We start from the raw sequence: 22,348 nt of genomic DNA, 5'->3' as shown, positions 1-22,348 counted from the left end.
TATGTCTTTTTTCCCAGATGAGTACTCTGATTGTTACATTACTATACAATCAATGGGTACTAGCACCAATATCACAAGCCATGTTTTTAAACTAAATAATTGTGACTGTTGTGCTGCGTTCTAAATTCAAAGCTGGCAGTGTGTGTTAATCCTCTGAGCACACACACAAAATTAGGTCCTTTGATGGGACTTAAACACAGAGATGTTCAGCTTAGCTAAGATAGTACCAGTTCTCAACATACAAGGTAACAGAGCTTCAGATCCCCAACTGACAATTTTCCTGACAAAACCTTAGACACTTCTGGACTCCCAGACCCCCAAGGGATTAAGCGTGGCTTTTAGATGTCAGTGCATAAATTCTGTGTAGGTTCCACTCCAGGAGCCTAGGTGCATATTTTTGGATCTGAACATGAACTAGATGCTTCTTAAAACCTGAACTGACACAGCTAGACACTCAGGTAATTAAAGAAGCAACATATTTTCTTCCTGACCCATTTGTCTCCTGAGTATTTCTGATACATAACTCCCACAGCTTGAGCCAAAACATAACCTTCACCTCCTTTTAGTATTTTATTGACTCTGAGGACCATGGCAGAGAAGGAGGAAAGGCAGATCACAAGCACCCAGCATGGACTTACTAAGAACAAATCAGGTCAAACAAATGCATTCTCCTTCTTTGAAAAAGTAATTATTTGGGTGGATGGAAGGAATGCTGTGGATATAGATATCTGAATTTCAGCAAGGCTTTTTGACAATGTCACACATGATCTTCTCATAAATAAATTGAATAAATGTGAGATAGATGGAACTACTGTAAGGTAGATAGACAACTGGCTCAATAGTTGCAAACAAAAGGTAATTTTGAATGGATCCATGTCAGGATTGCAGGAGATTTCAAATGGAGTTCCACAAGGGTCTGTCCTGAGCCCAGTATTATTCAATGTGTTTATTAATGATTTGGGTGCTAGCACAGAAAACCTTCTGAGCAAGTCTGCAGATCACACCTTAGAAAGAATAATCAAAAATACAAAATGGGTAACCCCTGGTTTGATAGAAGCACTACAGAAAAGGATCTGGGAGACTTGGTAGATCACAGTCATAATATGAGAATGTGGTTTTGGGATGCATCAATAAAAGTATTAGGTAAATGCCTATTTTCTTCAAACTCTCTAGGAGGCATGAGTTAGGCCACATTTAGAGTACTGGGCTTCACACTTTAAAAAAGAAGTAGAGAAGTTAAACAGGATTCAGAGGTGGGCAAAAGTAATTTTTTTTTCCCTTTTCTGCTACTACGTGTGTCAGGATTTTTTATGCCTTCCTCAGAAACACTGGTTGTTGGCTGCAGCCAAGGCTGGGAATTTTGACTAGGGTGTGCCAATGCTCCTGCCGGGACAAAACCCAAAGGTCCCTGGATAAAGGGTCTGGCCCCTCCACTTATCCCACGGCCAGATTGGTATGGACTGTGGGAATTTTTGCCCTCCTCTGTAGTGGGGGGTATGACTCTCTTCCTGGGATCTCTTGAACATATTTTAACAACCTTAGCAGCAGCAGGATGTTGGCCACCATGGTCCCACTGCTTTACTTGTAGCAGATTAAGGTGTTATGCCTTATGTTGTATCTTGGTTGCCTGTAGTTTTACTAGGAGGTTAGACCATGTATAGGATGGTTTGGATAAGGATGATCCTGCCTAAGGCAGGGGCTGGCAGCCCTTCTGTATGATGGTATGACATACAGCATGGCAGTTTGGATATCATTCAGTAAAAGAACATAAGAATTACTATAATAGGTTAGACTAAAGGCCCATTTAGTCTCATATCCTGCCTTCAACTACAGAAATTATGGATGCTTTAAAACAGGCAGGGCTGTCCCTGGGGGCGGGGGAAGGGGGCAAATCAAGGTGACTGCCCAGGGCCCTGTACTTTGGGGGGCCCCACAGAGCCAGGTGGAGCAGCAGCAGTGCGGAACTGGGTGGAGAGGCGGCTCTGCGTCTAGCCACTTGCTACCCCTCTCCCAATGGTGGTGGCAGCTTCTTCAGGTCCAGGCCTGTGGGATCAGAGCAGGGTGGGGCCCCCCATATGCAGATCTGTCCCGGGCCCTGCACCCTGCTTGGGTCGCCTCTGAAAACAGGGCTGGTGGCCCATGGGCCACATACAGCCTCTGGGAGGTTAAGCTGTGGCCCCTAGTCCCAGTGCTGCTTCCTGCATTGCTTTCCTGCTGCTGCCACTGGAGTGTGTGTATGGTCTCCCTCCCTCCCTCATCCTCCTTCCACTGCTTGCGCCCCACTCCTGTGGGCAGAGAAGCTTAACTTGTGGGGAAGGAGACTGTGGCCTGATGTTTGGGAGCTCAGGAGGACCCTGTATGGTTTGGGGGTGCCAGTGGAGTACAGCGGGGTCACCCACCATGCAGCACAGCACAAGGGGCCCCCAGGGCACTGCAGAGTGCTGCGTGTAGTACAGTGTGCAGCCCATGCAGCATGCATCCTAGGAGGTGTGTGGCCTGTGTGCCATGTGGCTGGGGAGGCTGCTGCCCCCACTGCTCAAAAGCTGGATAGCCATGCTTTAAAGAAAGAGAAAGAAACAGGGCTTGTATAGAGGAATCTGTCCCCTGTCATGCCCTTCCAGTCCTCAGGCTTATGAACCTACTGGTGAGGCATTAGGGATGTCCTGAGCCTGAGGTTACATCCTTGATTGTTGCCCGGATGGACCTGCCCAACACGTTTATATAATTTATTTTTAAACCCAGTTATACTGTTGCTGTCCACAACACCCTGGAGAAATAAGTTCTACAAGATAATCACCATATTCTCCTCTTCAATAATCTCTTTTCCAAGCTGAAGATTCATAGTCTTTTCAGTTTCTCTTTATGTGGAAGCCACTTCACATGTTTGAACAGCATTGTGGTTTTGTAATTTGACTGCATCCTTTGTGAAACACGGGCCATAAACAAACATTCAAAACACCAGAGGAGGAATTATTTCAAGTTAAGTGGTTTTCTCTAAATGACCTTGTTTAGACTGGGAGTGAACAGTATACATCTTTGCTCTTGTGGGGTGGGCCTGGGAAAGGGTACACAGGCAGCCTGTGCTGGTTGAGGCCCACAGGTGTGGGGCCACTTCTGCATACTTCCCATTGTGCCCTGCAGGCTTCCTGGGTTGTTGGAGACTGCTGAGCACAGCCAAGCATCCAAGCCATCCCTGACTGGCTGCTGGGCACAAGCAACTATGCTCCCAACCCCCACTCCCTCACCACAGATCCTCTCATGTGCCATATCCAGAGGCTTCCAGAACAGCCCCAGAGTGTGTCCTCCTGCTTTTCACCCTGCACAACTCTGGCTGGAGTTTGTGAGACAACACTCACACCCATCTGAACATGATCTGGCAGCTGGTCACAATAGAACATGGCTTCTTGCCCCTGAGCCAGCAGCCAGTTGTCCCATGCAGGGTCAGCTACTGCAGCCTGCACCTGACAGCTGTCCTGGACTGAGACACCAAATTCTAAGTGGCTGATAAGGATGAAGCCACCCAGGATGCCGTGGATGCTGTGGTGCTCTGACATCATCTTCAGACTGTTGATTGTCAGTTCTGGGCCTGCACTACCAGTAGCTACTGATGGGAGTGGATTGTCCTGGACACCTAGAATGACAACCAGTGGGTCCAGACTTTCTGCATGTGCTGGACACTATCGCCCAGGTGGCCCCCACATCTTGCACCAGGACATCAGCATGGACATCAGCATGTGGCTGCCTCTAACTCCAGAGAAGTGGGTGGTCATCGCCATCATGAAGCTGGCCATCCCAAACAGTCTCTATTATGCTGTCAACAAGTTCACTGTGGGCAAGTTCATGGCTGGAGAGGTCATCCAGGAGGTATGCCTAGTCATCTAAAAAATCCTAGCCAACTCCTCCAGGCAGCAGAGCATTGTTGTTTAATGCAAGAGTCTTCACCAGAACTTGGGGGAGAGCTGGGCGCAGGTGCCATGGGGGTGCTGCAGCAGCAGCTGCTGCACTAGTAGTCAGGAGACTGGGAGGCACTTTGTGCATCAAGAAGCTGGCCAGTGAAGAGGTGTTGGAGGAGTGGGTGCAATACACCCATGGCAACTGTGTTGGAAATGGTGTCCCAAGGGCCATGGTCCACAGAGTTGAGGACCAGGTGGGGAATCCTCCTGCGAGGTGGAGGACATGATGTCAGGGTGTAGTCCTGGGTCACAACAACTGTGGCATTGAAGCTTTCGCTCTGGTTCTGTGCACTGTGGTTCATGAGCTCAACCATGCCTAAGATGTCAAGGAGCTGTATGCCTACAGGTCCAGCTGTAGGTATACCTATGCTCCTAGATCCTGTGATGATCCAGGGACTAGCACCAATGGGCTGAAGAACTTGAGAACCATCACCAGCATCATACCTTATGGCCCACTGCCCCTAGGGACCTGCTCCTGGGCACCCAGTTGCCCTGTTATCCCAGGGCCTTCTTATGCCTTCTCCTGCAGTACCTTCCAGCAACTCCTCCTCTCCCCTGGTGGTGTCATATATGTGTGGGGTGGCAATGGCCCTGTCCATGGTGAAGAAACAAGATGGCTTCTCATAGGACATGCTTTGCCTCCTGCCCCTCAAATTTTTATTGGCATTGTGCATGTGCTTGTATTGGATCTTCATCAATTTCATCTTGACGCAGCATTGCACTCAGTCCCTGTTATGGCCATGCACTTGCATCTGCTGGGCAATTCACTTGAACAAACACATCCCTGTTGTGGTGTCCTTTGCAGGGCTCGTCCTGGGTCTCCTGCTTGCCCCGGATGGTGACAAGATCCATCATCTCCCTGTGCCTCGTTGTGTGACCAGGATTGGATACTATAGGACTGGATGGGGTCTTCTATGGTCTGTGGTGGTGCCTGTGGGGTCATGGTGTCCGCAGGTGGGCAAGCATCCGGCTGCAAAGAAGTGGATGGATGATCGATCAGTTGCTGTGCACAGGTGCAGGTCCTGGAGCATGGCTCTCTCTCACTTCAGTTGAGTGCAGTCCTTGTTCCACAGTGACCAGGGCTCCACTGGCCAGGCCACCTCCATGAACTCAAACTTTCTAGGGGCTTCCAGCAATGTTCCTGTGATGCTGCAAATGCCCCACCCCTGGCCTGGAAATTTCCAGTAATTTCTTCCTGCAACACCGAGGCAGCTGGCCATGCCTCACCTGCTCCTGAAGTTTCCAGTGGCATCTGCTTGTTTACCCCATCTTGGACGCTCAATGCCCCTCTCTCCCCAGTAGTTCAGGACCCTGTAGCTGCAAACCAAAAAATCCTTGCAGCATCCCAAGTGCACATGGATAGGTACCTGCCAGTAATGGATGAGCCATAGGGGTCACAGAGTTGTCTCCATGCAGGCCCATTCCTGATGTTCTGCCCCTCACCACCCTGACCCACCAGAGGTAAGCTGCCTGCAACGGCTTCTGCTCAGAAAACAGGGGTGTCAGGGTCCAAGGAGCTGTGCCCAAGGACAGGGGTTCTTTTGGGCTCACTGTCGGGGTCTGTATGTTGTGGGATGCTTTGTGATAAGATGTTGTGGATACAGCGGCATGGGCCTGGGAACTCAGGTACTCAGAACCACCACTAGTACTCAGGTTCCAGGGCTCATGCTAGGGACACAGATGCCTCACTTCCCCCCACTGATTGCCTGCAACTGACAGGTGGCTGGAGGTGGGGCTGGGGAGAGGGGCTCTGTTTGCTCAACAATGAGAAAGCCTGGTGGGGGGGGTTAAGTGCTACTGTGTCCACCTGCCAGGGAGAGGTAGGGAGGCCTGCAAAGCAGCTTGGAATGTCTGAGGACAGCAATCTAACTTGAACTGATAGGGAAACAGTACAGAAGTGCAATACATCAGTCTAACCTGAATCAATCTCGATTGAGTATACCTCTCACCAGATCTATCTTATGTTGCTTGCACCATTTTTTAGACCCATCTATTAAGGGTAGACAAAGCTTCAGTCGCTGATTTGATTCCGAGAAGATTCGGCCCAATTCAGAGGCCAAATTACTGAATCCAAATCGAATCAGGAGGAAAAAAAGCCCTCCGAATCGATTCAGAGCCTCCAGAAAAGATTTGGAAAAGATTCAGAAGACCGTCTTTCAGGGAAACAGAAACTGAGAAGGGGGGTTGGGGAAGCAGGGGGCGAAGACTGACATCTTTAGCTGGCCAGTGACTGATCTTTCCCAGAGTCCCCTTCCAATCGCAGTGCTTTGGGGGAGGGACATAGAAACAGCATATAAGCCTCTGTCTGCAGGCTTTCTGTGTCTTTTGTGAGTTGTTTCTGCCTTGGAAAGGATTGGATACAGCTTACTAACTAGAATCCCTCTACTTATCCCTATCGAATCCATTTCTTTCAACTTATATTTGTGTTCTTTGTTTTTTCCCCATAGACACCCACTTTTAAAAAAGAAAGTGGTGTTTTCCCTGGCAGTGTGATCCATCACTGTGCAGGAAAGCACATACATTACACACACACACACACCATAGAAGAATAAGTCAGAGATTATTAAACACAGCACAGAAGAAGTCAGTCATAGAAAACGAAGAAGGTGAAGAGATTATATATAGTTATTACTGTTATAGTTATACACACAAAGAGGCTAAACACAACACAGAAGAAATCAGATACAGATTATTGAACGCAACACAGAAGTCAGTTAGAGATTATGAAACGCAACACAGAAGAAGTCAGACAGTCAGACATCAGAAGAGAAGAAGAGATATTATTAGTTATTTACACACACAGACACATTTTCCAGCACAGGAAAGATTAATATGAAGCATGCTGGAAGGGCAGGTGCCAGGTCTTCTGGCAGGGCAGAGAAAGGGACTAGATGGGATAGGGGGAGAGCTAGAGCTGCAAGTCCCCTCCCCCCCTCCTCAAACATAGGTGCATCCTCTTTCCTGGCAGCCATGAATCTTCTACTGCCAGTGGGAGCAAGGAGGTGGGAGCAGTACCTGCCCCTGCACCTGCACCACCAGAAATAGCCAGGATCTGGCCGTGGTTGCCTGGGAACGCCTGTTCTGTCCACCGACCAGTGTTCCAAGCAAGAGGGTGTTCAGCATTGCTGAGAATGTGTGACATCCCACTGCACCTCCTTGGATCTTGGACTGGTGGAGCAGCTGGTGTTCTTGAAGGTGAACCTCCCGCTGCTGGGATTCTGCAAGCTCTACCTGCAGATGGAGTAAATGCCACCCTCCTCAATCTATCCACATCTATTTCCATTTTTTTTAAACCAGTTCACGCCCCACTCTCTGAGATAGAGTTAGCACTTACTGCATCACCAGCCATCAGGGGAAGAACATGTCCCTGCTGAGCTCCTGTGCCAGGACAAACTTGGAGGTATGGGATGGAGCTGTGGGGAAGGAGGAGGCCCCAGGTCCTGGGCATGACCACTAAAACTGCACTCTGCCACGGTCAGGAGGCCTGGTGGAACTGCTGGCAGTGCCGCAGCCCCAGAAAATGCCAGGACCTAGGATTCCCCTGGTGAAAGGTGGGTAGGAGCCACCATAACCTCCAGTCACCATACACACGCACACAGTCCTTGCTGGGAAAAGCCCAGACCTATGATGTCTTTGACAGGCCCGAGGCTTGCTGGTTGCAGTGGAGTTGTGAGGCTCCAGGTGAGCTCAGCTTAGCTGCCGAGGATGCTGGCTTTTGGGTTGAAAAACCCTTTGTCAGGCTGAGGAAGCACCTGCAGTTTGTGTGTGTGCTGTTCCTGGATGGAAGAAGTAGTAAAGAAGCCAGAGGCTGCCATGCAATACAGGCAAAAAGCCAGTCAGTGAAAATGGAAATGGAGGCAGCAGAGGCTGAGAGAGATAAGCTGGGGTAGGGGGAAGGGGGATTCTTGCGTGGCTTTCTTGCCTGAATTTCATGTCAGCCTCTGGCTTCTTTACTATTCCTTCCATCCAGGAACAGTACACACACCAACTGCAGGTGTTTCCTCAGCCTGACAAAGGGTTTTTCAACCCTTTTTTGCATACTTTTGACTGATCATAGTCATCTTTTGCAGATCCCTTAGCCATAGTCTGCAGACCCTCCAGTAGTCTGTGGATCACAGGTTGAAAACTACTGATCTATACTGCAGCAGTTTGTGAAAGGAAACAGGCTATTTCCTATTCCCAAGGCTCTCAGCATAGCAAGATGCAATTACAGTTGCCTACTGTGCATCTCAGGATAGTTACAAGTATGTCCATTATTGATCCCAGTGTAATTTGAATTGGCACAGAAAATGATTTGACTAATAATGACTGTATAAGACCCAAAGATATTCATATGCAGATTTGGCGGATAATCTCATGGTATTCAATGTCTGAAAAAGTAAATGGGAAATTAATACCTTGTAGGATTTGGAAGCTATTGGCAAACTAGTGTATGTGGAAGCACAGTGTGAAGAAATAAAGGATTTAGTCTGATTTCAGGTACAATCAAACGGTATCCAGGTAAAATTCACTTCCCAGTGCCATGTACTCAAAGACACAAAGTAGTTTACATTGGCCGTGTCTGCATGAGATGTTTACTGCAGAGCTGCTTAATTAGCTCTGCAGTAAAGTCTCAGTGTCTATACATGCAGCCCTATAAGGCCACAGTAAACTAATAAAAGCTGCCATAGGATAGTATTTATAAACACAAGTACTATTCTATGGCAACATTATTTAGTGTGCTGCAACACATGTGGGGCTGGCTGGGGCATGAAGGTGCTTCAGTGTAGGAGCTGCCAGCCAGCTAGCCTCACATTGGAGCAACCTCATGCCTCGGCCAGCCACTCCACAGCATGGTAAGCCAGGTCAGAGAAGCCCTGGGCCAGTAGACTGACCCCTGGGGTCCTCAGGCAGCTGGGTCTACTCTGGGTTAGATTACTATGCTGTGGTTCCAGGCACAAGTATGAATGGGGTGGCTGGGAACAATAAACTCTGATGCAAACTGCACTGGAGTTTATTGTGTCACAGGAATTGCATGTATAGATGCTCTCATTGAGCTTTAACAAATATCAGAATCCGGATCTAGCTAATTCATCATATAAATGTATAAGAACAATTTTGTAGACTGAGGGTATCTATAATTAGCTTTCCTCCCTAGTGATTTCAATTAAGGCTACAAGCAGTTTAGCTCCACCAGTAGTAGGGTAGTCTCTATTTTACAATGCTATAGAACGAAAAACAAAGCAGGTGCCATTGTACAAAGGATACTACTTAATCTCTAACATCTTGCATGCTTGTATAAGACATTGATCCAAAAAACAGCTATATCAGAAACAATATGGAAAAAACAGCTATACTGGAAACATAATTTTAAAACTACACAGAAAACAAATCAGTCCTATGAAACCCTGACTCTGTTCCCAGTAAAGAAATTGAGAATTTTTCGATTTATTTTAATTGAAACTGAATCTTATCCATGATAATACAACAGAGGATAAGCATGCATCACTTGTAGACATCACTTAGGACTCACAGGCTCAGACTCAAAGATAAAATGTATACTCCAGACAGGATTCCTAGGGATAATGGCCGGCCTGTATATGGGAGCCCCAGAACTGCACCGAAAGCTATAAGTCAGAACTAAGGCACATAAGAAGAATGAAAAAAGGGACCAGAAAATTGAATGCAATGGGTCAAGAGAAAGGAATTCTGCCAGAACATTGAGGGTGGGCAGGATGTCTCTATAGAGGTATCTATCTATCCATTTGAGAGTCAACTTGGGCCAAAGCAATTAGTTTCTCCCTTCCATGAACACTGAATTCTCACATAAGGTTTTCTAAGAAAACAAATGTATTTTTAAAATTACACTATATATAAAGTTCAAACAGGAGCAGGAAGATCATTAAACAAAACAGAGTAGTCTATGAAATGGCTCCTTTTTAAACTGCTATGGTAACTTCAGCCTGCTATAACACACACTATAATAATTACCCAGTGTTATTTTAGCAGCAATACTTTCAAAATATTATGTAAAGGGAGAACATAAAATAAATGCACAGGACAAAAGATGCATTTACATCTTGACTAATCTTGCACTTTTGAAAGTAATTAAAGACAAACCAACAGCTGTTAGTAAAAATTAACAACTCTGAGAACTTTTGGAGGGAATTCAAGAAAATACTCACTTATAAATGGCTTTCCGTTACAGATGATATGAAACTGCCTAATTCTCTAGCTGTCTGTCTGGACATTCTGTGATTAAATTAGGGGTGTGCCATTGCTCTTACCTGCTTTAAAGAAACATGGTAATGAAACCCTATGGCACTAGAAAGCCATTTTTAATAATGCTAAGAGAAAGTGCTCCTTCCATTTTACAAATGGGGAATTTGGGCATAGAGAATTTAAATGCTTGGTCCAAAGGCTGCACTATGAATTGCTGTCACAGATGAGATGAACGCTCTGGGTCTCATTGCTCCTAGTCCTATGCTCATTTTCCTTTAGTATCTGATGGAGATCACTCTGGAACAGCCTGCCATCGGATGTGGTTCAAGCACCTACATTGAACACCTTCAAGAGAAAACTGGATGCTTATCTTGCTGGGATCCTATGACCCCAGCTGACTTCCTGCCCTTTGGGTAGGGGGCTGGACTCGATGATCTTCCGAGGTCCCTTCCAGCCCTAATGTCTATGAAATCTATGAAAATAAACTCAGAATAGGGCTGCATGTGGTACAGATCCCTTGGGCTTCCCCTTTACATGGCTAGGGACAGACATTCAAAAAGCCTGAGCCTGAACTGATTCAACCTTTGCAGCTTAGTCTAACCTGCCTAGGCTGAACTGGTTTCCAACCATTCAGACAATCACTCTGGATTGAGGAAATTCAGGCACATGCCTGCAGTGGCTCAGGTTGGAAGCTGGGGGGGCATGAGAGCAGCCCTCCCTACTCTTCCACAGAGCTAGACTGAGGGGGTTGCAGCCAGGCCCCAGCAGAGCTCTGATTAGGGAGGGGTGTGAACTCCCACCCTGCCTGCAGTTTCAAGCTTTTTCCCACTCCCTGCTCAAGGGGCAGGGGTGTTGTCAGCCTGCAGCCCTGGCCTAGCACTCTGAGGCAAGGAGGGGATGTACACTGTATGCAACTATTGATGATACAGAACTTATTCTCTCTCCCCGTTTCTGTATACCATCTCCAGCAAACAGACAGGCAGGCAAGCTGTGGGGGGAGCTGATAACAGTGTTTATCACCCTTATCTCCGTGTTTATTGCCCCATTAAGAGAACAACAGAAACATTACCAGCTATCTGATTATTCAGCACAGACCCACCATGTGGTCTTCTGGCTAATACACAGACACCTCAGCAAAGGAAAGGGGGAATTTGTGCTTAACAGAGTGGTGAGGAGGAGGGAGGGGAGCAAACAGCTCTTCTCAAATGTTTCCAAAGAAGGACATTAAGATACCTGTTGATTAGCTCCAAAAAACTGTCTGCCTTTCTCTCTCCCACAGCATGGACTGTAGCCAGCATGTGGTCTGCTAGTTAATCCGGAAATGTTTGCTAAAGCAGAGGGATGGGGTGGGGATAATCCCTGTTTAACACGGAGAAGCCAGGCAGACACAGAGGGGAGGAGCTAGCCCTGATGTGGAGCAGAGAGCCCCACCCAGCCCAGAGAACATGCTGGGGTGCTGGGGGCATCAGCTTTATCTTAAACCAGTAAGGGGTCTAGGACAGACACTGCATAAATCGGTTTGAGCCAAATCAGTTAACTCTGATACTACATTGAACCAGGTTTATCTCAAACCTTTTTCAGCCATTTTCAAACTCGTTTATGTGCACTGAACATCTGTTCTGTTACAGGTTTAAACTAGTTTCTGATCATTTAACTGGTTTATGTGTAATGTCTGTTCCTAGCCCACAGGCTGCAGGCTCCCCAGGCTCTGCGGGCTGTGCTGTTCCATCCTCTGGGACAGGAGTGGGAAGCAGATGTTGAAGAAGGAAGCTAAAGTCTGGAGGTCCTAGCTGCAGCAGAAATAATGTGAGGAAATTACTGCTCAAGAGCCACTGGTGGACAGTCCAGACTTTGAATGTAAATAGCTCTCTCAGAAAACATATTACAATAATATTTTCCATTTATTCTAAGCTTTGCATTACATTACTTTCTGTGGAAAGAGAATTTTTTTTGTGTCAAGAACCAAAATTCCCAAAAGGACCCTCTTTCTAATGAATATTTCTTGGGACTCAATAATGACCAGTCAGGTTCCCAAATTGAAGCAACTTGAAAGCAACATCAGAAAATAACCTCAGTTTCTCCATCAAACTTTTTATTCCCTGTCCCCACTTGATGGAAGCAGTGTAAGTCTGACTGACTATATCACTAGACATTGCACTAGGACTAGACATTGTACTGAAGAATACATTGGATGAAGCAATCCTGCAATGGCCGAGGTGGTGAAGGTGGATTAGATGGACACAGAGATCTTTTCTATTTCTAGTTTCTTGGAAGGTTAACCACAGCTCTATCTTGTGGTTCACTTCCTCACCTCCAAGCAGCATGTGAAAGGCCTGGGGTGCTCGGAGACGACAGCTCTATTCACTACTTAGAAAATGTATTGTCTAGAAACACTGTTATTAAACAGGCATCTTCATTAAACAAAAAAAGAACTGCGGAATGGAAGTTGAGGGCTGGGGAAAGTAGGGCCTTGATATGTTACCTGCAACATTATGAACTGTATTCCAAATGAAGGAAGCTCTGTTATGGAAGCAGTGTGGCTTACAGTAACAGTGGTCAAGGACTTGGGAAACACTGGTTCTGTTCACAGGTCATCTTAGGAAAATCAGCATACCCAAAAGGAAGGATTTTATTGTTGAAATAGGAAAATGACTATATAAACAAAGCAGGTATTTAAATATTTCCTCTAACTATATAAAAGAAAAGTGCAAGGGAAAAGGAGAAGAGGGACTGACTATACATCCCAAATGTGAAAAGCTGAAAATCAGAAAGAAAGGAGCAGGAAAAAGAGTGTATACAAAAGATGAACTGTGCAAGACACAGCATCCAGAGAATCTTGCTTGCAAAAGGGAAAAAAAAAAAACAGGAAAAAAAATGAAGTGAGGAAATGAAAAAAATAAATGTAAGGAAAAAATGCATAGCCATAAAATGGAGGTTGGAAAAGAATACAACTGAAAGGTGGTGTCAGCAATAGAAGAAATACAGAAGAAGAAATTAAAGCTTTAGCACAAAAAGGGGGAAAATAATTTGTAAGTTATTCTGTATTTTACTTGGGGAAATAAGCTTGATTTTCACTGTACTTACATATGAGTGACTTTACTTAAACTGTAGAAGGAATGAGCCTCCAACCTGTGAAGTGTTGCATCTATGGAGATATAGCTAAACATCAGAAAAACAGAAAGGGAAACAAGTCATATGGCTGTACAGGTGTTATGCCGTAACAACTAAAGCTCACTGTCTTTTTCTTTATCATTTCTTCTCTTTTGCTCAGCTCCCAAGTTTATTCCCCCTTGTTTTGTTTATTTTTACTTGTAATCTATACTGTATTTCTGCAGTATCTTGTACAATGAGTCCCCAGGCCTGTTCGGGTCTCTCACTTGCATATGAAACAAAACCTAAGAGTAGAGGTAAAGCAGAGAGATACTAAAAATATCAGGAAAGTAGCAAGAGTTAACAATGATGAGGGCACTAAATTTCACTTCAGCTTTCACTCCATCATTCACACACAGCAGATCTCAGAGGATAAGAAAAGAATCCTCTTGAGAGTTCTGGCACATGCTTAAACCAAGCATTTTTTGCAGGTCTGGTGGAAAAACAAGTAAGAGGGAAAAAAAGACAGTTTATTGACTGTGCCTGTAATAAATCCTCTACACATGGAAAGCCAGATTGTAAAGGCAGTCCCTTTCAGAGCAGTATGGAGAATAAATAACTTCCTTGTATAAATTTAAAGAGAAATGCTTTGGTTTCCATTTTTTGTGCCCAATAATGTGATAAAAGAAAATGAGCTCTGGCAGCAGAGTACCAAACCAGAAACACAAATTCCTGAATTTTGTTCTTATTTCTGCAGCTGCAAGACCTAGGCCCTAGGCAGACATTGCACTTAAGACATGATTAAATGGTTAATCATGTTTTACCATGTAAACTGGCCACATGTTCAGGGGATTAATGGCCCAATGAAACAGGAAACCAACTACAAAGTTATTACACAAAATACGTGGAATAACTTTGTAAATGGTTTCTATTGCACCTGAAATTGAACCATGGGGCAGGGGCTACCTCAGGGCTTGAGCCCAGGAGCAGTCCCAACTGACTGACTATCAGCTGACAGGCCACCTGATGTCAGATTGGGAGGTCCCCAGGGCTGGAGCCCTGGGGCTGTCCCTGCCAACCGACAATCAGATGACTGGGACCTCTCCAGGACTGTACCCTTGCTCGTTGTCTGGCAAGGATCAGCCAGGGCTCAAGCTCTGAGGCAGTCCCTGCTAGGTGATGGCAGATTAGGATGACCCTGGAGTTCAAACCCCCGTGGCTGTCCCAGTCAGCTGATTGTACCCTGGGCTCGAATACCTGGGGTACAAGCCCTGGGTCTGTTCCACTCTGCAATCATCTGGCAGGGACAGCCCCAGGCTTCTAACCTCAAGGCTGTCCTCATCAGCTGATGGCAGACTGGAACAGCCCTGGTGCATCCCTGCCGATCAACTGCAAATTGGGACTGTGCTGGGGCTTAAGCCCTGAGGACGGTCCTGATCCTGCTAACAATCCACTGATTGTCAGCTGGCTCTGGAGACCACAGAGGGATTCCAATTGGCCCTGTGGGTTCCCAGAGCCAGCCAGTGTTGGGGAAGCCCAGGATCACAGTCTCACCCTGCACTGGCAATATATTGCAATTTGGACCTGATCCCCAATCCAAAAATTGCTCCTCCTGCCAAAAGGCATAACTGTTGGGACTGATCGGATCCCATTATGCATTCAAGTGAACATCTGTCAGGAGCCTTAGACAAATACCTTTCTTTGCTTGTCTCCACCTCACCCCCTGCAAGGCTCTAACTACTTTGTAAATGTATGAATAAAACTGCAACATAAGAATTAGGCAGAGCAGGTTATTTGAGTCAATCTGATATCTTTTATTAGACCAACTCAAATAGTTGGAAAAATTCTTCTTTGCAAGATTTCAGGTATACATACCCTACACATCAGGCTGAGGAAGCACCTGCAGTTGATCTGTGGTCTTTCTGAATGGAATGAATAGTAAAGAAGCCGGAGGCTGGTATGCATGCAAAAAACCTAGTCAGTGACAATGTAAATTGTGGGGTCAATGGATGAAAGATAGTGAAAGACAGGTTGGGGTGGGGAGGGGAATTAACGTAGCTGGTAAAGAGTGGAGAGGTACCTGGAAAGTTAGATGTTAGGCAGGTTATGATGTGTCATAAATCCATGTAGGAGAAACCAAACAACGTAAATCTATGTAGGCGAAATCAAAAAACAACTGCATACCAGAATGAATGCACACTGAGAAACTATCAAAGACAAAAATACCCAATTACCCCAGGTGCACACTTCTCACAAGACAACCACTCTCTCTCCAATCTCTCAGTTCTAATCCTCAAAGGGAATTTACAAAACATTTTTCATAGATGAGCTTATGAACTTCACTTCATAAATCTACTGGATACAAAAAACCACGGACTAAATATAGACATTGGATTTATGGCACATTATAAACTGTCTGCCATCTGATAACCCCAGGTAAGCTGTCTGCATTTTACCAACTACATTCTATCACCAGTTCAACACTCCCCCTTCCCCCCTCACCTGTCTCACACCTATTGTCTCCCATTCCCTCTAATCCTCACTGCTATGTATCTGCATTTTTACAGACCTGCAATTTGCATTTTGGCTTCTGTTCCACCCAGGAAAGTACACAAAACACCAGCAGTATCACTTCTAACCAAAGAACCTTGTTTGCCTATGTCCTTAGACCAACACAACTACAACCAACAACCCTGGTTTATTATGGGACATTTAATCTGGGGTGGGGAAAGTAATAGCCATAATATCCACAATACTATTTCTCTGGAGAAGCTAAAAGGGTTATATAACTAGCACATTTGGTTGAATGTTGGCTAGTAAGCCTTTAAGCAATGAGTGCCAGATCCTGGGCTGAGGATTATTTAGGGAGTTTGGAGGCCAAGTATGTGTGTATAACTATACTTTTTTGTGATTTCTTAGTTGGTCTAATAAAAGGTATTGTCTCTGAATCAAGAGTTCTAGAGGTTTGTATTTCAAGTTATACAAATGACTTATGATACATCTTAGTATCCTCCTGATGCTTGTGTAGGCTAGTTTCCAGTGTGCTCAGCTGGAACAACCTGAAAGGGTCTTTAAGGCCCGTGGCAGATATTTCATTTTAAGAGCAATTATTTTAATTGAGCAATACATTGTAACATGCCACAACTTCAAGCAATTTAAGCCTGATAACAAGCAACAAAAATGGTGAGCAAGACACAAAAGATGTTACTTATTAAATGTAGAATATAGTTGCAGGTCATTTGTATTGTGTTTTAATTTGAACATGTGGCATGTTACACATAGGCTGATGCAAAAATCTAGAACTCCTGGTTCAGAAATTATACCTTTTATTAGACCAACTGACAAATTGCAAAAAAATATATATTTTTGGCAGAAAAAGATTTGTTTTTGCAATTTTTTTTCAATTTCTCAGTTGGTCTAAATAAAAGGTATTACTGAACCAAGAGTTCTAGATTTTTTCATTTCTTTTGTCTCAGACCAACATGGCTACCAAATACATCCCTGAAGCACAGAATGATAATGTTTGGCTGCATCTTCCAGCATTCCAGGGTGGACTGTTCTCTTCCCCCCTACTCCTTCCTGCAAGTGGACTATCTGATTTACCCAAGTGGACTATCTGATTTACCTCTTCCTGTGTTAGGCACAGCGAATGATGTGTTGGGTAGAGGAAAAGCCCATACACAAAAGCACCTCATAAGGTGCTTGGGAGAGTTTGATCCCTCTTGCTCCTACCCTCCCTGACCCTTAGCACTGGAAGAACTCTGTGCAAGGGTCAGAAGAGCAGATCCTTCACCCAGGGGGAGCTCAAGTAGTGAGGTCAGAGCTCACTTTTCATTAGCTGCAGCCCTTGCCAGCAGCTCTCTAGTTCCCCTTGCTGGTGAATGTTGGCAGAACAAGTACCCATGGTGCTTTTTCCTCTCAGGATAGCTTGTCCTATGAATTTAAAGCAAGTCACACATAGCAACTGTTTCTATATCAATCAGTATGGCCTGTAGTCTGATGGCAACAACACCTGTCAGAGGCTAAATTATAACATGCCATGTGTGCAAGCAATTTATGGTGGGATAAAATGTCAAACCAATCACAAAAGATGTTTCACATGTTTGTGCCTGTTGTGTATACTGCTTTAAACTGAATGCATGGCATATGTCCCTCCCCAGTTGTATTATATTAAGGTCTCCCAGGGGCCTAATTTTCACAAATTGCAAATAGGTCCAGGAAGCTGGAAAACAGCTCAAAGTAACAGGAAGAAGGATGGTTATGATGGATGGAACTACCTTTTAATAGCAAGCTGTAACGGTAAATAATGCCATAAACTCATGCATTTACTATTATTACTCTATATACTTGAACCTAAGATGAAGTTATTTTCCCCATTCAACATGGGAAAAACAACAAGCTGGGGATTGGGCTTGAAGTTAGAGCCTCAGCCCCTGTCCCCCTTAACCCCCCTCCTACCATCTGTACACTACTTTCTGCTCCTCCTGGTCTTTGCTTCAGGCATTACTTAATTTCCCTTTCCAGCTCCAGCTTCAATTGAGACCCCCCCCCACCAGCTAGGGGCAGGAAGCACAGAGTATGTGTTGCCTCTAACCCCAGCCTGGTGATACAGCGGCAGTGGCAGCTCTCATCCTGGCTCCAGGCACTAGGGGGGAGGGAGGGGTAGACAGCAAGAGAGGAGGTCCAGCTATTTGACTCCTTTTCTTCCTTCTCCCTTTGCTGCTGCTTGCCCTGCTGCAGTGGTTGGGGGGATGAATTTACGAAACTCTTCAAAAATGATATCTAGACATGGAAAATCATAACAAATTTATAAATTTGCCAGGCCTAGAGTCTAATTATTGGGGGGTCGTCGTAAATTCAGAGTCATCTTGGATTCAGGCAAAGATGACAATTGGTAACGGCTGATGTGTTTAACCACAAGCAGTGCAGGTTAAAAGTCAAAGAAAGCCTTGACTACAACTCTTTCACTATAAATTGAGGTCTAATGAGGGTCACAGATTTGTGTTTTATGGACTCTTTCATGTGCAAATAAAGAGTACAGTTCTCACCCTTAATTACTAATACAGGAGTCTTATGTAAATACAGCTTTTGCAGCTTGATAGGTTGAGAGACTGTTACACATGAGGAGAGTTTTGGGATGATGTAAAGAAATTATGATTTTCTGATCATTTTAGTAAAATGTAAATAATCTAAAACTTACATTCTGGAGATATTGGGGAGATCCGAAAACGCTTCACTTGGAATTGTTCTTAGATGAGTCTCCATAAGTCTCCTACAGAAAAAGTTTGTCAGTTAATATTCTTCAATAAGAATTGCAGTTTAACATAAATTCAACCTGAATGTACATAGGGAGTAGAGATGTGAAGAAAAGGTGTTGTTATCTGATGTAGTTACTTGGAGAAATGAGAACAACTTTTAAAAGACCTTTCAAATGCAGACAAAAGGTATGGCATTCAGTTTGGTTAAACACTTTTATACCAGGTTGCATGCTTTTTCTTTGCTCAGTGTTTGAAAAAACAAACAAACCAAGAGCTGGAAGTTAAGACACTCAGTATAAAAACCATGTTATTGTGTAGGGGTAAATTACAAGTCTCTTTTGTTAAAAAAGGTTGCTTGGCAGGATTAAACCTACATGAGGAGAGTGTACTGAATATCTGGCAGACCATAAAGCACCATCAACATGTTTTATTCTTGCATTTTACAGTAAAGTGTTCTCAAAAAATCTAATCAAATTAGAATTAAAAACAAAAGCCTACAAAAAAAAAAAAGCCTTCTCTTCCTTCCTGGCTTTCTGCTTACAAGATTTCAGATTTCCACAGTATGAAAACTAAACTTTTATTTGCCTATTGTACTGTATGCAACATGGAGTAGATTCCATAAGTTTCTCCAACAATGTACAGCATAGGGAAACATATTTGACTTCTTCCAGCACTGGAACACAAGGTGACAAAGCCAGCACCAATGAAAGAGTTTTTCTGAAGTAAGACATTCTATTAAATTTACACTTGCAAAATACTAGTGTAAATGGGGCATTTCCAAATGCACTGGGGAAATACTTGTGTGTTCCCCAGTGCATTTGGAAATGCCCCATTTACACTAGTAACAACTTCAAATATACAACTTCAAATATAATTTAGAACATAGCTCATACAACTTTCCCCACATATCCTATTTATCTTTTTTAAGACAATGTACCTGCAAAGAGCTGGGCAAATAAAAATGAATGTTAATTGTTTAGTGCTTTCTGATTTGTGCAACTGAAATCCCCTACAAAGATCTGATTTATACAAACTAATAAGACAGTGTTTAAAAGTATCCCGAAAAGTTCCTCATGGTCATGCATCTGCTTCCCTGAAGGAATGCACAGCATAGTAAAGACTGCCACTCTTCTATCAAAGACTCTTCCTCCCCACACCTGCTACGGATAAAGCAAGGTTGTGTTCTTAGACAAATTTTGTTCACTCTGTTCTATGCAGCGCGTTTGAGGAAAGTGGTTAGGGACATTCCACTGATGATCAAGTTAATATTGATGAGGAAGTTGTTTCCCTCATCCTAAGAGCAAATGCAGCCTTTGACAATCTGAAAAGGTGAGACTAGAAATAATGAGGAATAAGGTCTCCACAAAGACTAAGGTTAATAAAGCTGTAGCGGTTACTATGTGGTTCTTTATGAGGGTGAAACTTAGACATTCTATAGGTGATGCTTTCCATAGCTGGACAAAGTCCACCTATGTTTCTTGCTCTTGCTGAATTAGGTGGTTAGACTGAGTTTCTGAAACCAGTTATTACAGTACTAAAGCACTAATAATGAAGATACAGGTCTATTGAGCTGGCTATTGTGCATAAATAAGTGATGTGCAGTATGGAAAGCCTGAAAGCAGTCAATGAAAGTGAGACTGGTCAAAAAAGGTGTCTTGAAGACTACTAAACTGTCTTCTTGTTCAGAACAGACATGGTATGCAAGGATCAAGGCCTCTTGAGCAATGATGCTTAATTTATGCAAGAGGCGTTCACTGGACTTAAACAGCAGCATCAGAAATCACAGGTGACATCAGTCACAGGATCACACAAGGCAATGCAAGGATTGTGGTCAGATTTTAATTTTTTTTTTTTTTTTTTTACTTATTGGCTTGTCAGATGTATGGATTCTGTGAGTCTTGGTCTTGTTAAGATTCCTCAGTGACTGGCTCTGTAGAGTGGGGTGGCGAAATTGTTTGGCCTTAGATTCTGGGATAAACCTTTGGGACTGCTGAACAGCATCTCAGGCCCTTTCAGAAGAGATCTCAGCAAAACTCAAATGTCCAAAAACTAGGAAATGTCAAGGTACATGCCCCAACAGCTTTATCCTGCTCCTCTGGAGATGACAGCAGACTACGTAGTGGGCAGTAGGTAACAGTAGGTCACGACAGACTGATGGGGGTCCAGGAATCTGACAATATCCAGACACACCTGGAGCTGTCAAGTGACCAGCTATTTGACTTTCCTGAAAAAGGGAAGGTTGGAGGCATGGCAGTAGCTGGGTCAGAGTCAAGAGATTTCATAGATTTCATAGACATTCAAGCTGGAAGAGACCTCGGAGGATCATCAAGTCCAGCCCCCTGCACAGGGGCAGGAAGTCAGCAGGGATAGGCAAGATAAATATCCAAATGTCTCTTGAAGGCATTAAAAGTGGGTGCTTGAACCACCACCGGCAGCAGTCTATTTCAAACCTTGGGGGCTCAGACAGTAAAGAAGTTCTTCCTTATGTCCAGCCTGACACGCTTGCAAAGGAGTTTGTGACTATTCAATCTTGTCATCCCTTGGGTGCTGTGGTGAACAGACATTCCCCCAGGTCCTGGAGAACACCCCGATAAACTTCTATGTGGCCACCAGATCGCCCCTGAGCCTGCACTTTTTCAGGCTGAAGAGTCCCATGGCTCTCGGCCTCTCTTCATAAGGTCTGTTTTCCTGACCTCTGATCATGCGCGTGGCTCTCCTCTGGACTCTCTCAAGCTTCTCCGTATCCTTTTTGAATTGTGGAGCCCAAAACTGGACGCAGTACTCCAGCTGAGGCCTCACAAAGGCCAAGTACAACGGGAGAATGACGTCCCGGGATTTGCTCGAGAAGCATCTATGGATGCAAGCCAGCGTTTTGCTCACTTTACTAGCCGCAGCATCACACTGAAGGCTCATGTTCATCTTTTGGTCAATCATGACCCCCAAGTCCCTTTCATCTGTAGTGCTAACCAGCGTAGCACTACCAAGCCTATAAGCATGCTGCAGGTTTTTCCTCCAAAGGTGGAGAACCTTGCATTTTTCGGTGTTGAACACCATCAGGTTCTCATCTGCCCATTTCATGAGCCTGTCAAGATCTGCCTGGCTCACCCTCTATCCTCAGGTGTGGATGCTTTACCCCAGAGTGTGGTGTCATCAGCAAACTTGGCCAGCCCGCTTCTGAAACCAATGTCCACATCACTGATGAAGATGTTAAACAGTATAGGCCCTAGGACAGAGCCTTGAGGGACCCCACTGATGAACGCGCATCAAGACAATTGGCTTCTGTCAACCACCACCCTCTGGATCCTGCCGTGGAGCCAATTCCCCAGCCAGCGAATCGTGGTGAGGTTGAGGCCACAGTTAACCAGTTTTGTGAAGAGGTGATCATGGGATACCAGATTGAAGGCTTTTTTGAAGTCAAGATATACAAAATCAATCTCTTCCCCCTTGTCCAGGTGATAGGTCACCTGGTCATAAAAGAAAATGAGATTGGTCAAGCAAAACCCAGCTACAACAAACCCATTCTGGGTATCCCTCAGGATATTGCCATCAGCTAGTCTGTTAAGGATGGCCTCTTTGATAATCTTTTCCAAGACCTTCCCCAGGATAGAAGTCAGGCGGAGTTTGCTGGATCTACTTTCCCCCCTTTCTTGAAGATTGGCACCACATTGGCCTTCTTCCAATCTTCAGGCACTTCACCAGAGCGCCAAGAGTTCTCAAAGATCTGTGCCAGGGACTGAGCTATGATGCTTGCCAGCTCCTTGAGTAGCCTAGGATGTAAACTGTCAGGGTCAGCTGACTTGAAGGTGTTCAGCCTGTCAAGGTGTTCCTTCACGAGGTCAGCTTCAA

At 44.8% G+C, this 22,348-nt stretch overlaps 1 protein-coding gene across 1 annotated transcript in view; it reads right to left on the bottom strand.

Annotated features, from left to right (window-relative positions):
• The window catches only part of TSHR (thyroid stimulating hormone receptor), an 88,013-nt gene extending 69,503 nt beyond the window's left edge, over window positions 1-18,510 (bottom strand). The window contains exons 1-2 of the mRNA XM_019552319.1: window positions 18,445-18,510; window positions 13,239-13,313 (exon numbers count right to left, since the gene is read on the bottom strand). Of these exons, the coding sequence (XP_019407864.1) occupies window positions 13,239-13,313; window positions 18,445-18,509 (140 nt within the window). The 5' untranslated portion in view covers window position 18,510. The remainder of the gene's footprint in view (window positions 1-13,238; window positions 13,314-18,444) is intronic.
• Between the last annotated feature and the right edge of the window lie 3,838 nt (window positions 18,511-22,348).

The sequence above is a fragment of the Crocodylus porosus genome, unplaced genomic scaffold (assembly GCF_001723895.1).
Source record: "Crocodylus porosus isolate Cpor-Errol unplaced genomic scaffold, CroPor_comp1, whole genome shotgun sequence".
NCBI classification, from domain to species: domain Eukaryota; kingdom Metazoa; phylum Chordata; order Crocodylia; family Crocodylidae; genus Crocodylus; species Crocodylus porosus.
Note: the sequence above shows the minus strand (reverse complement) of the source record. Positions and strands in the feature narration are given on the sequence as shown.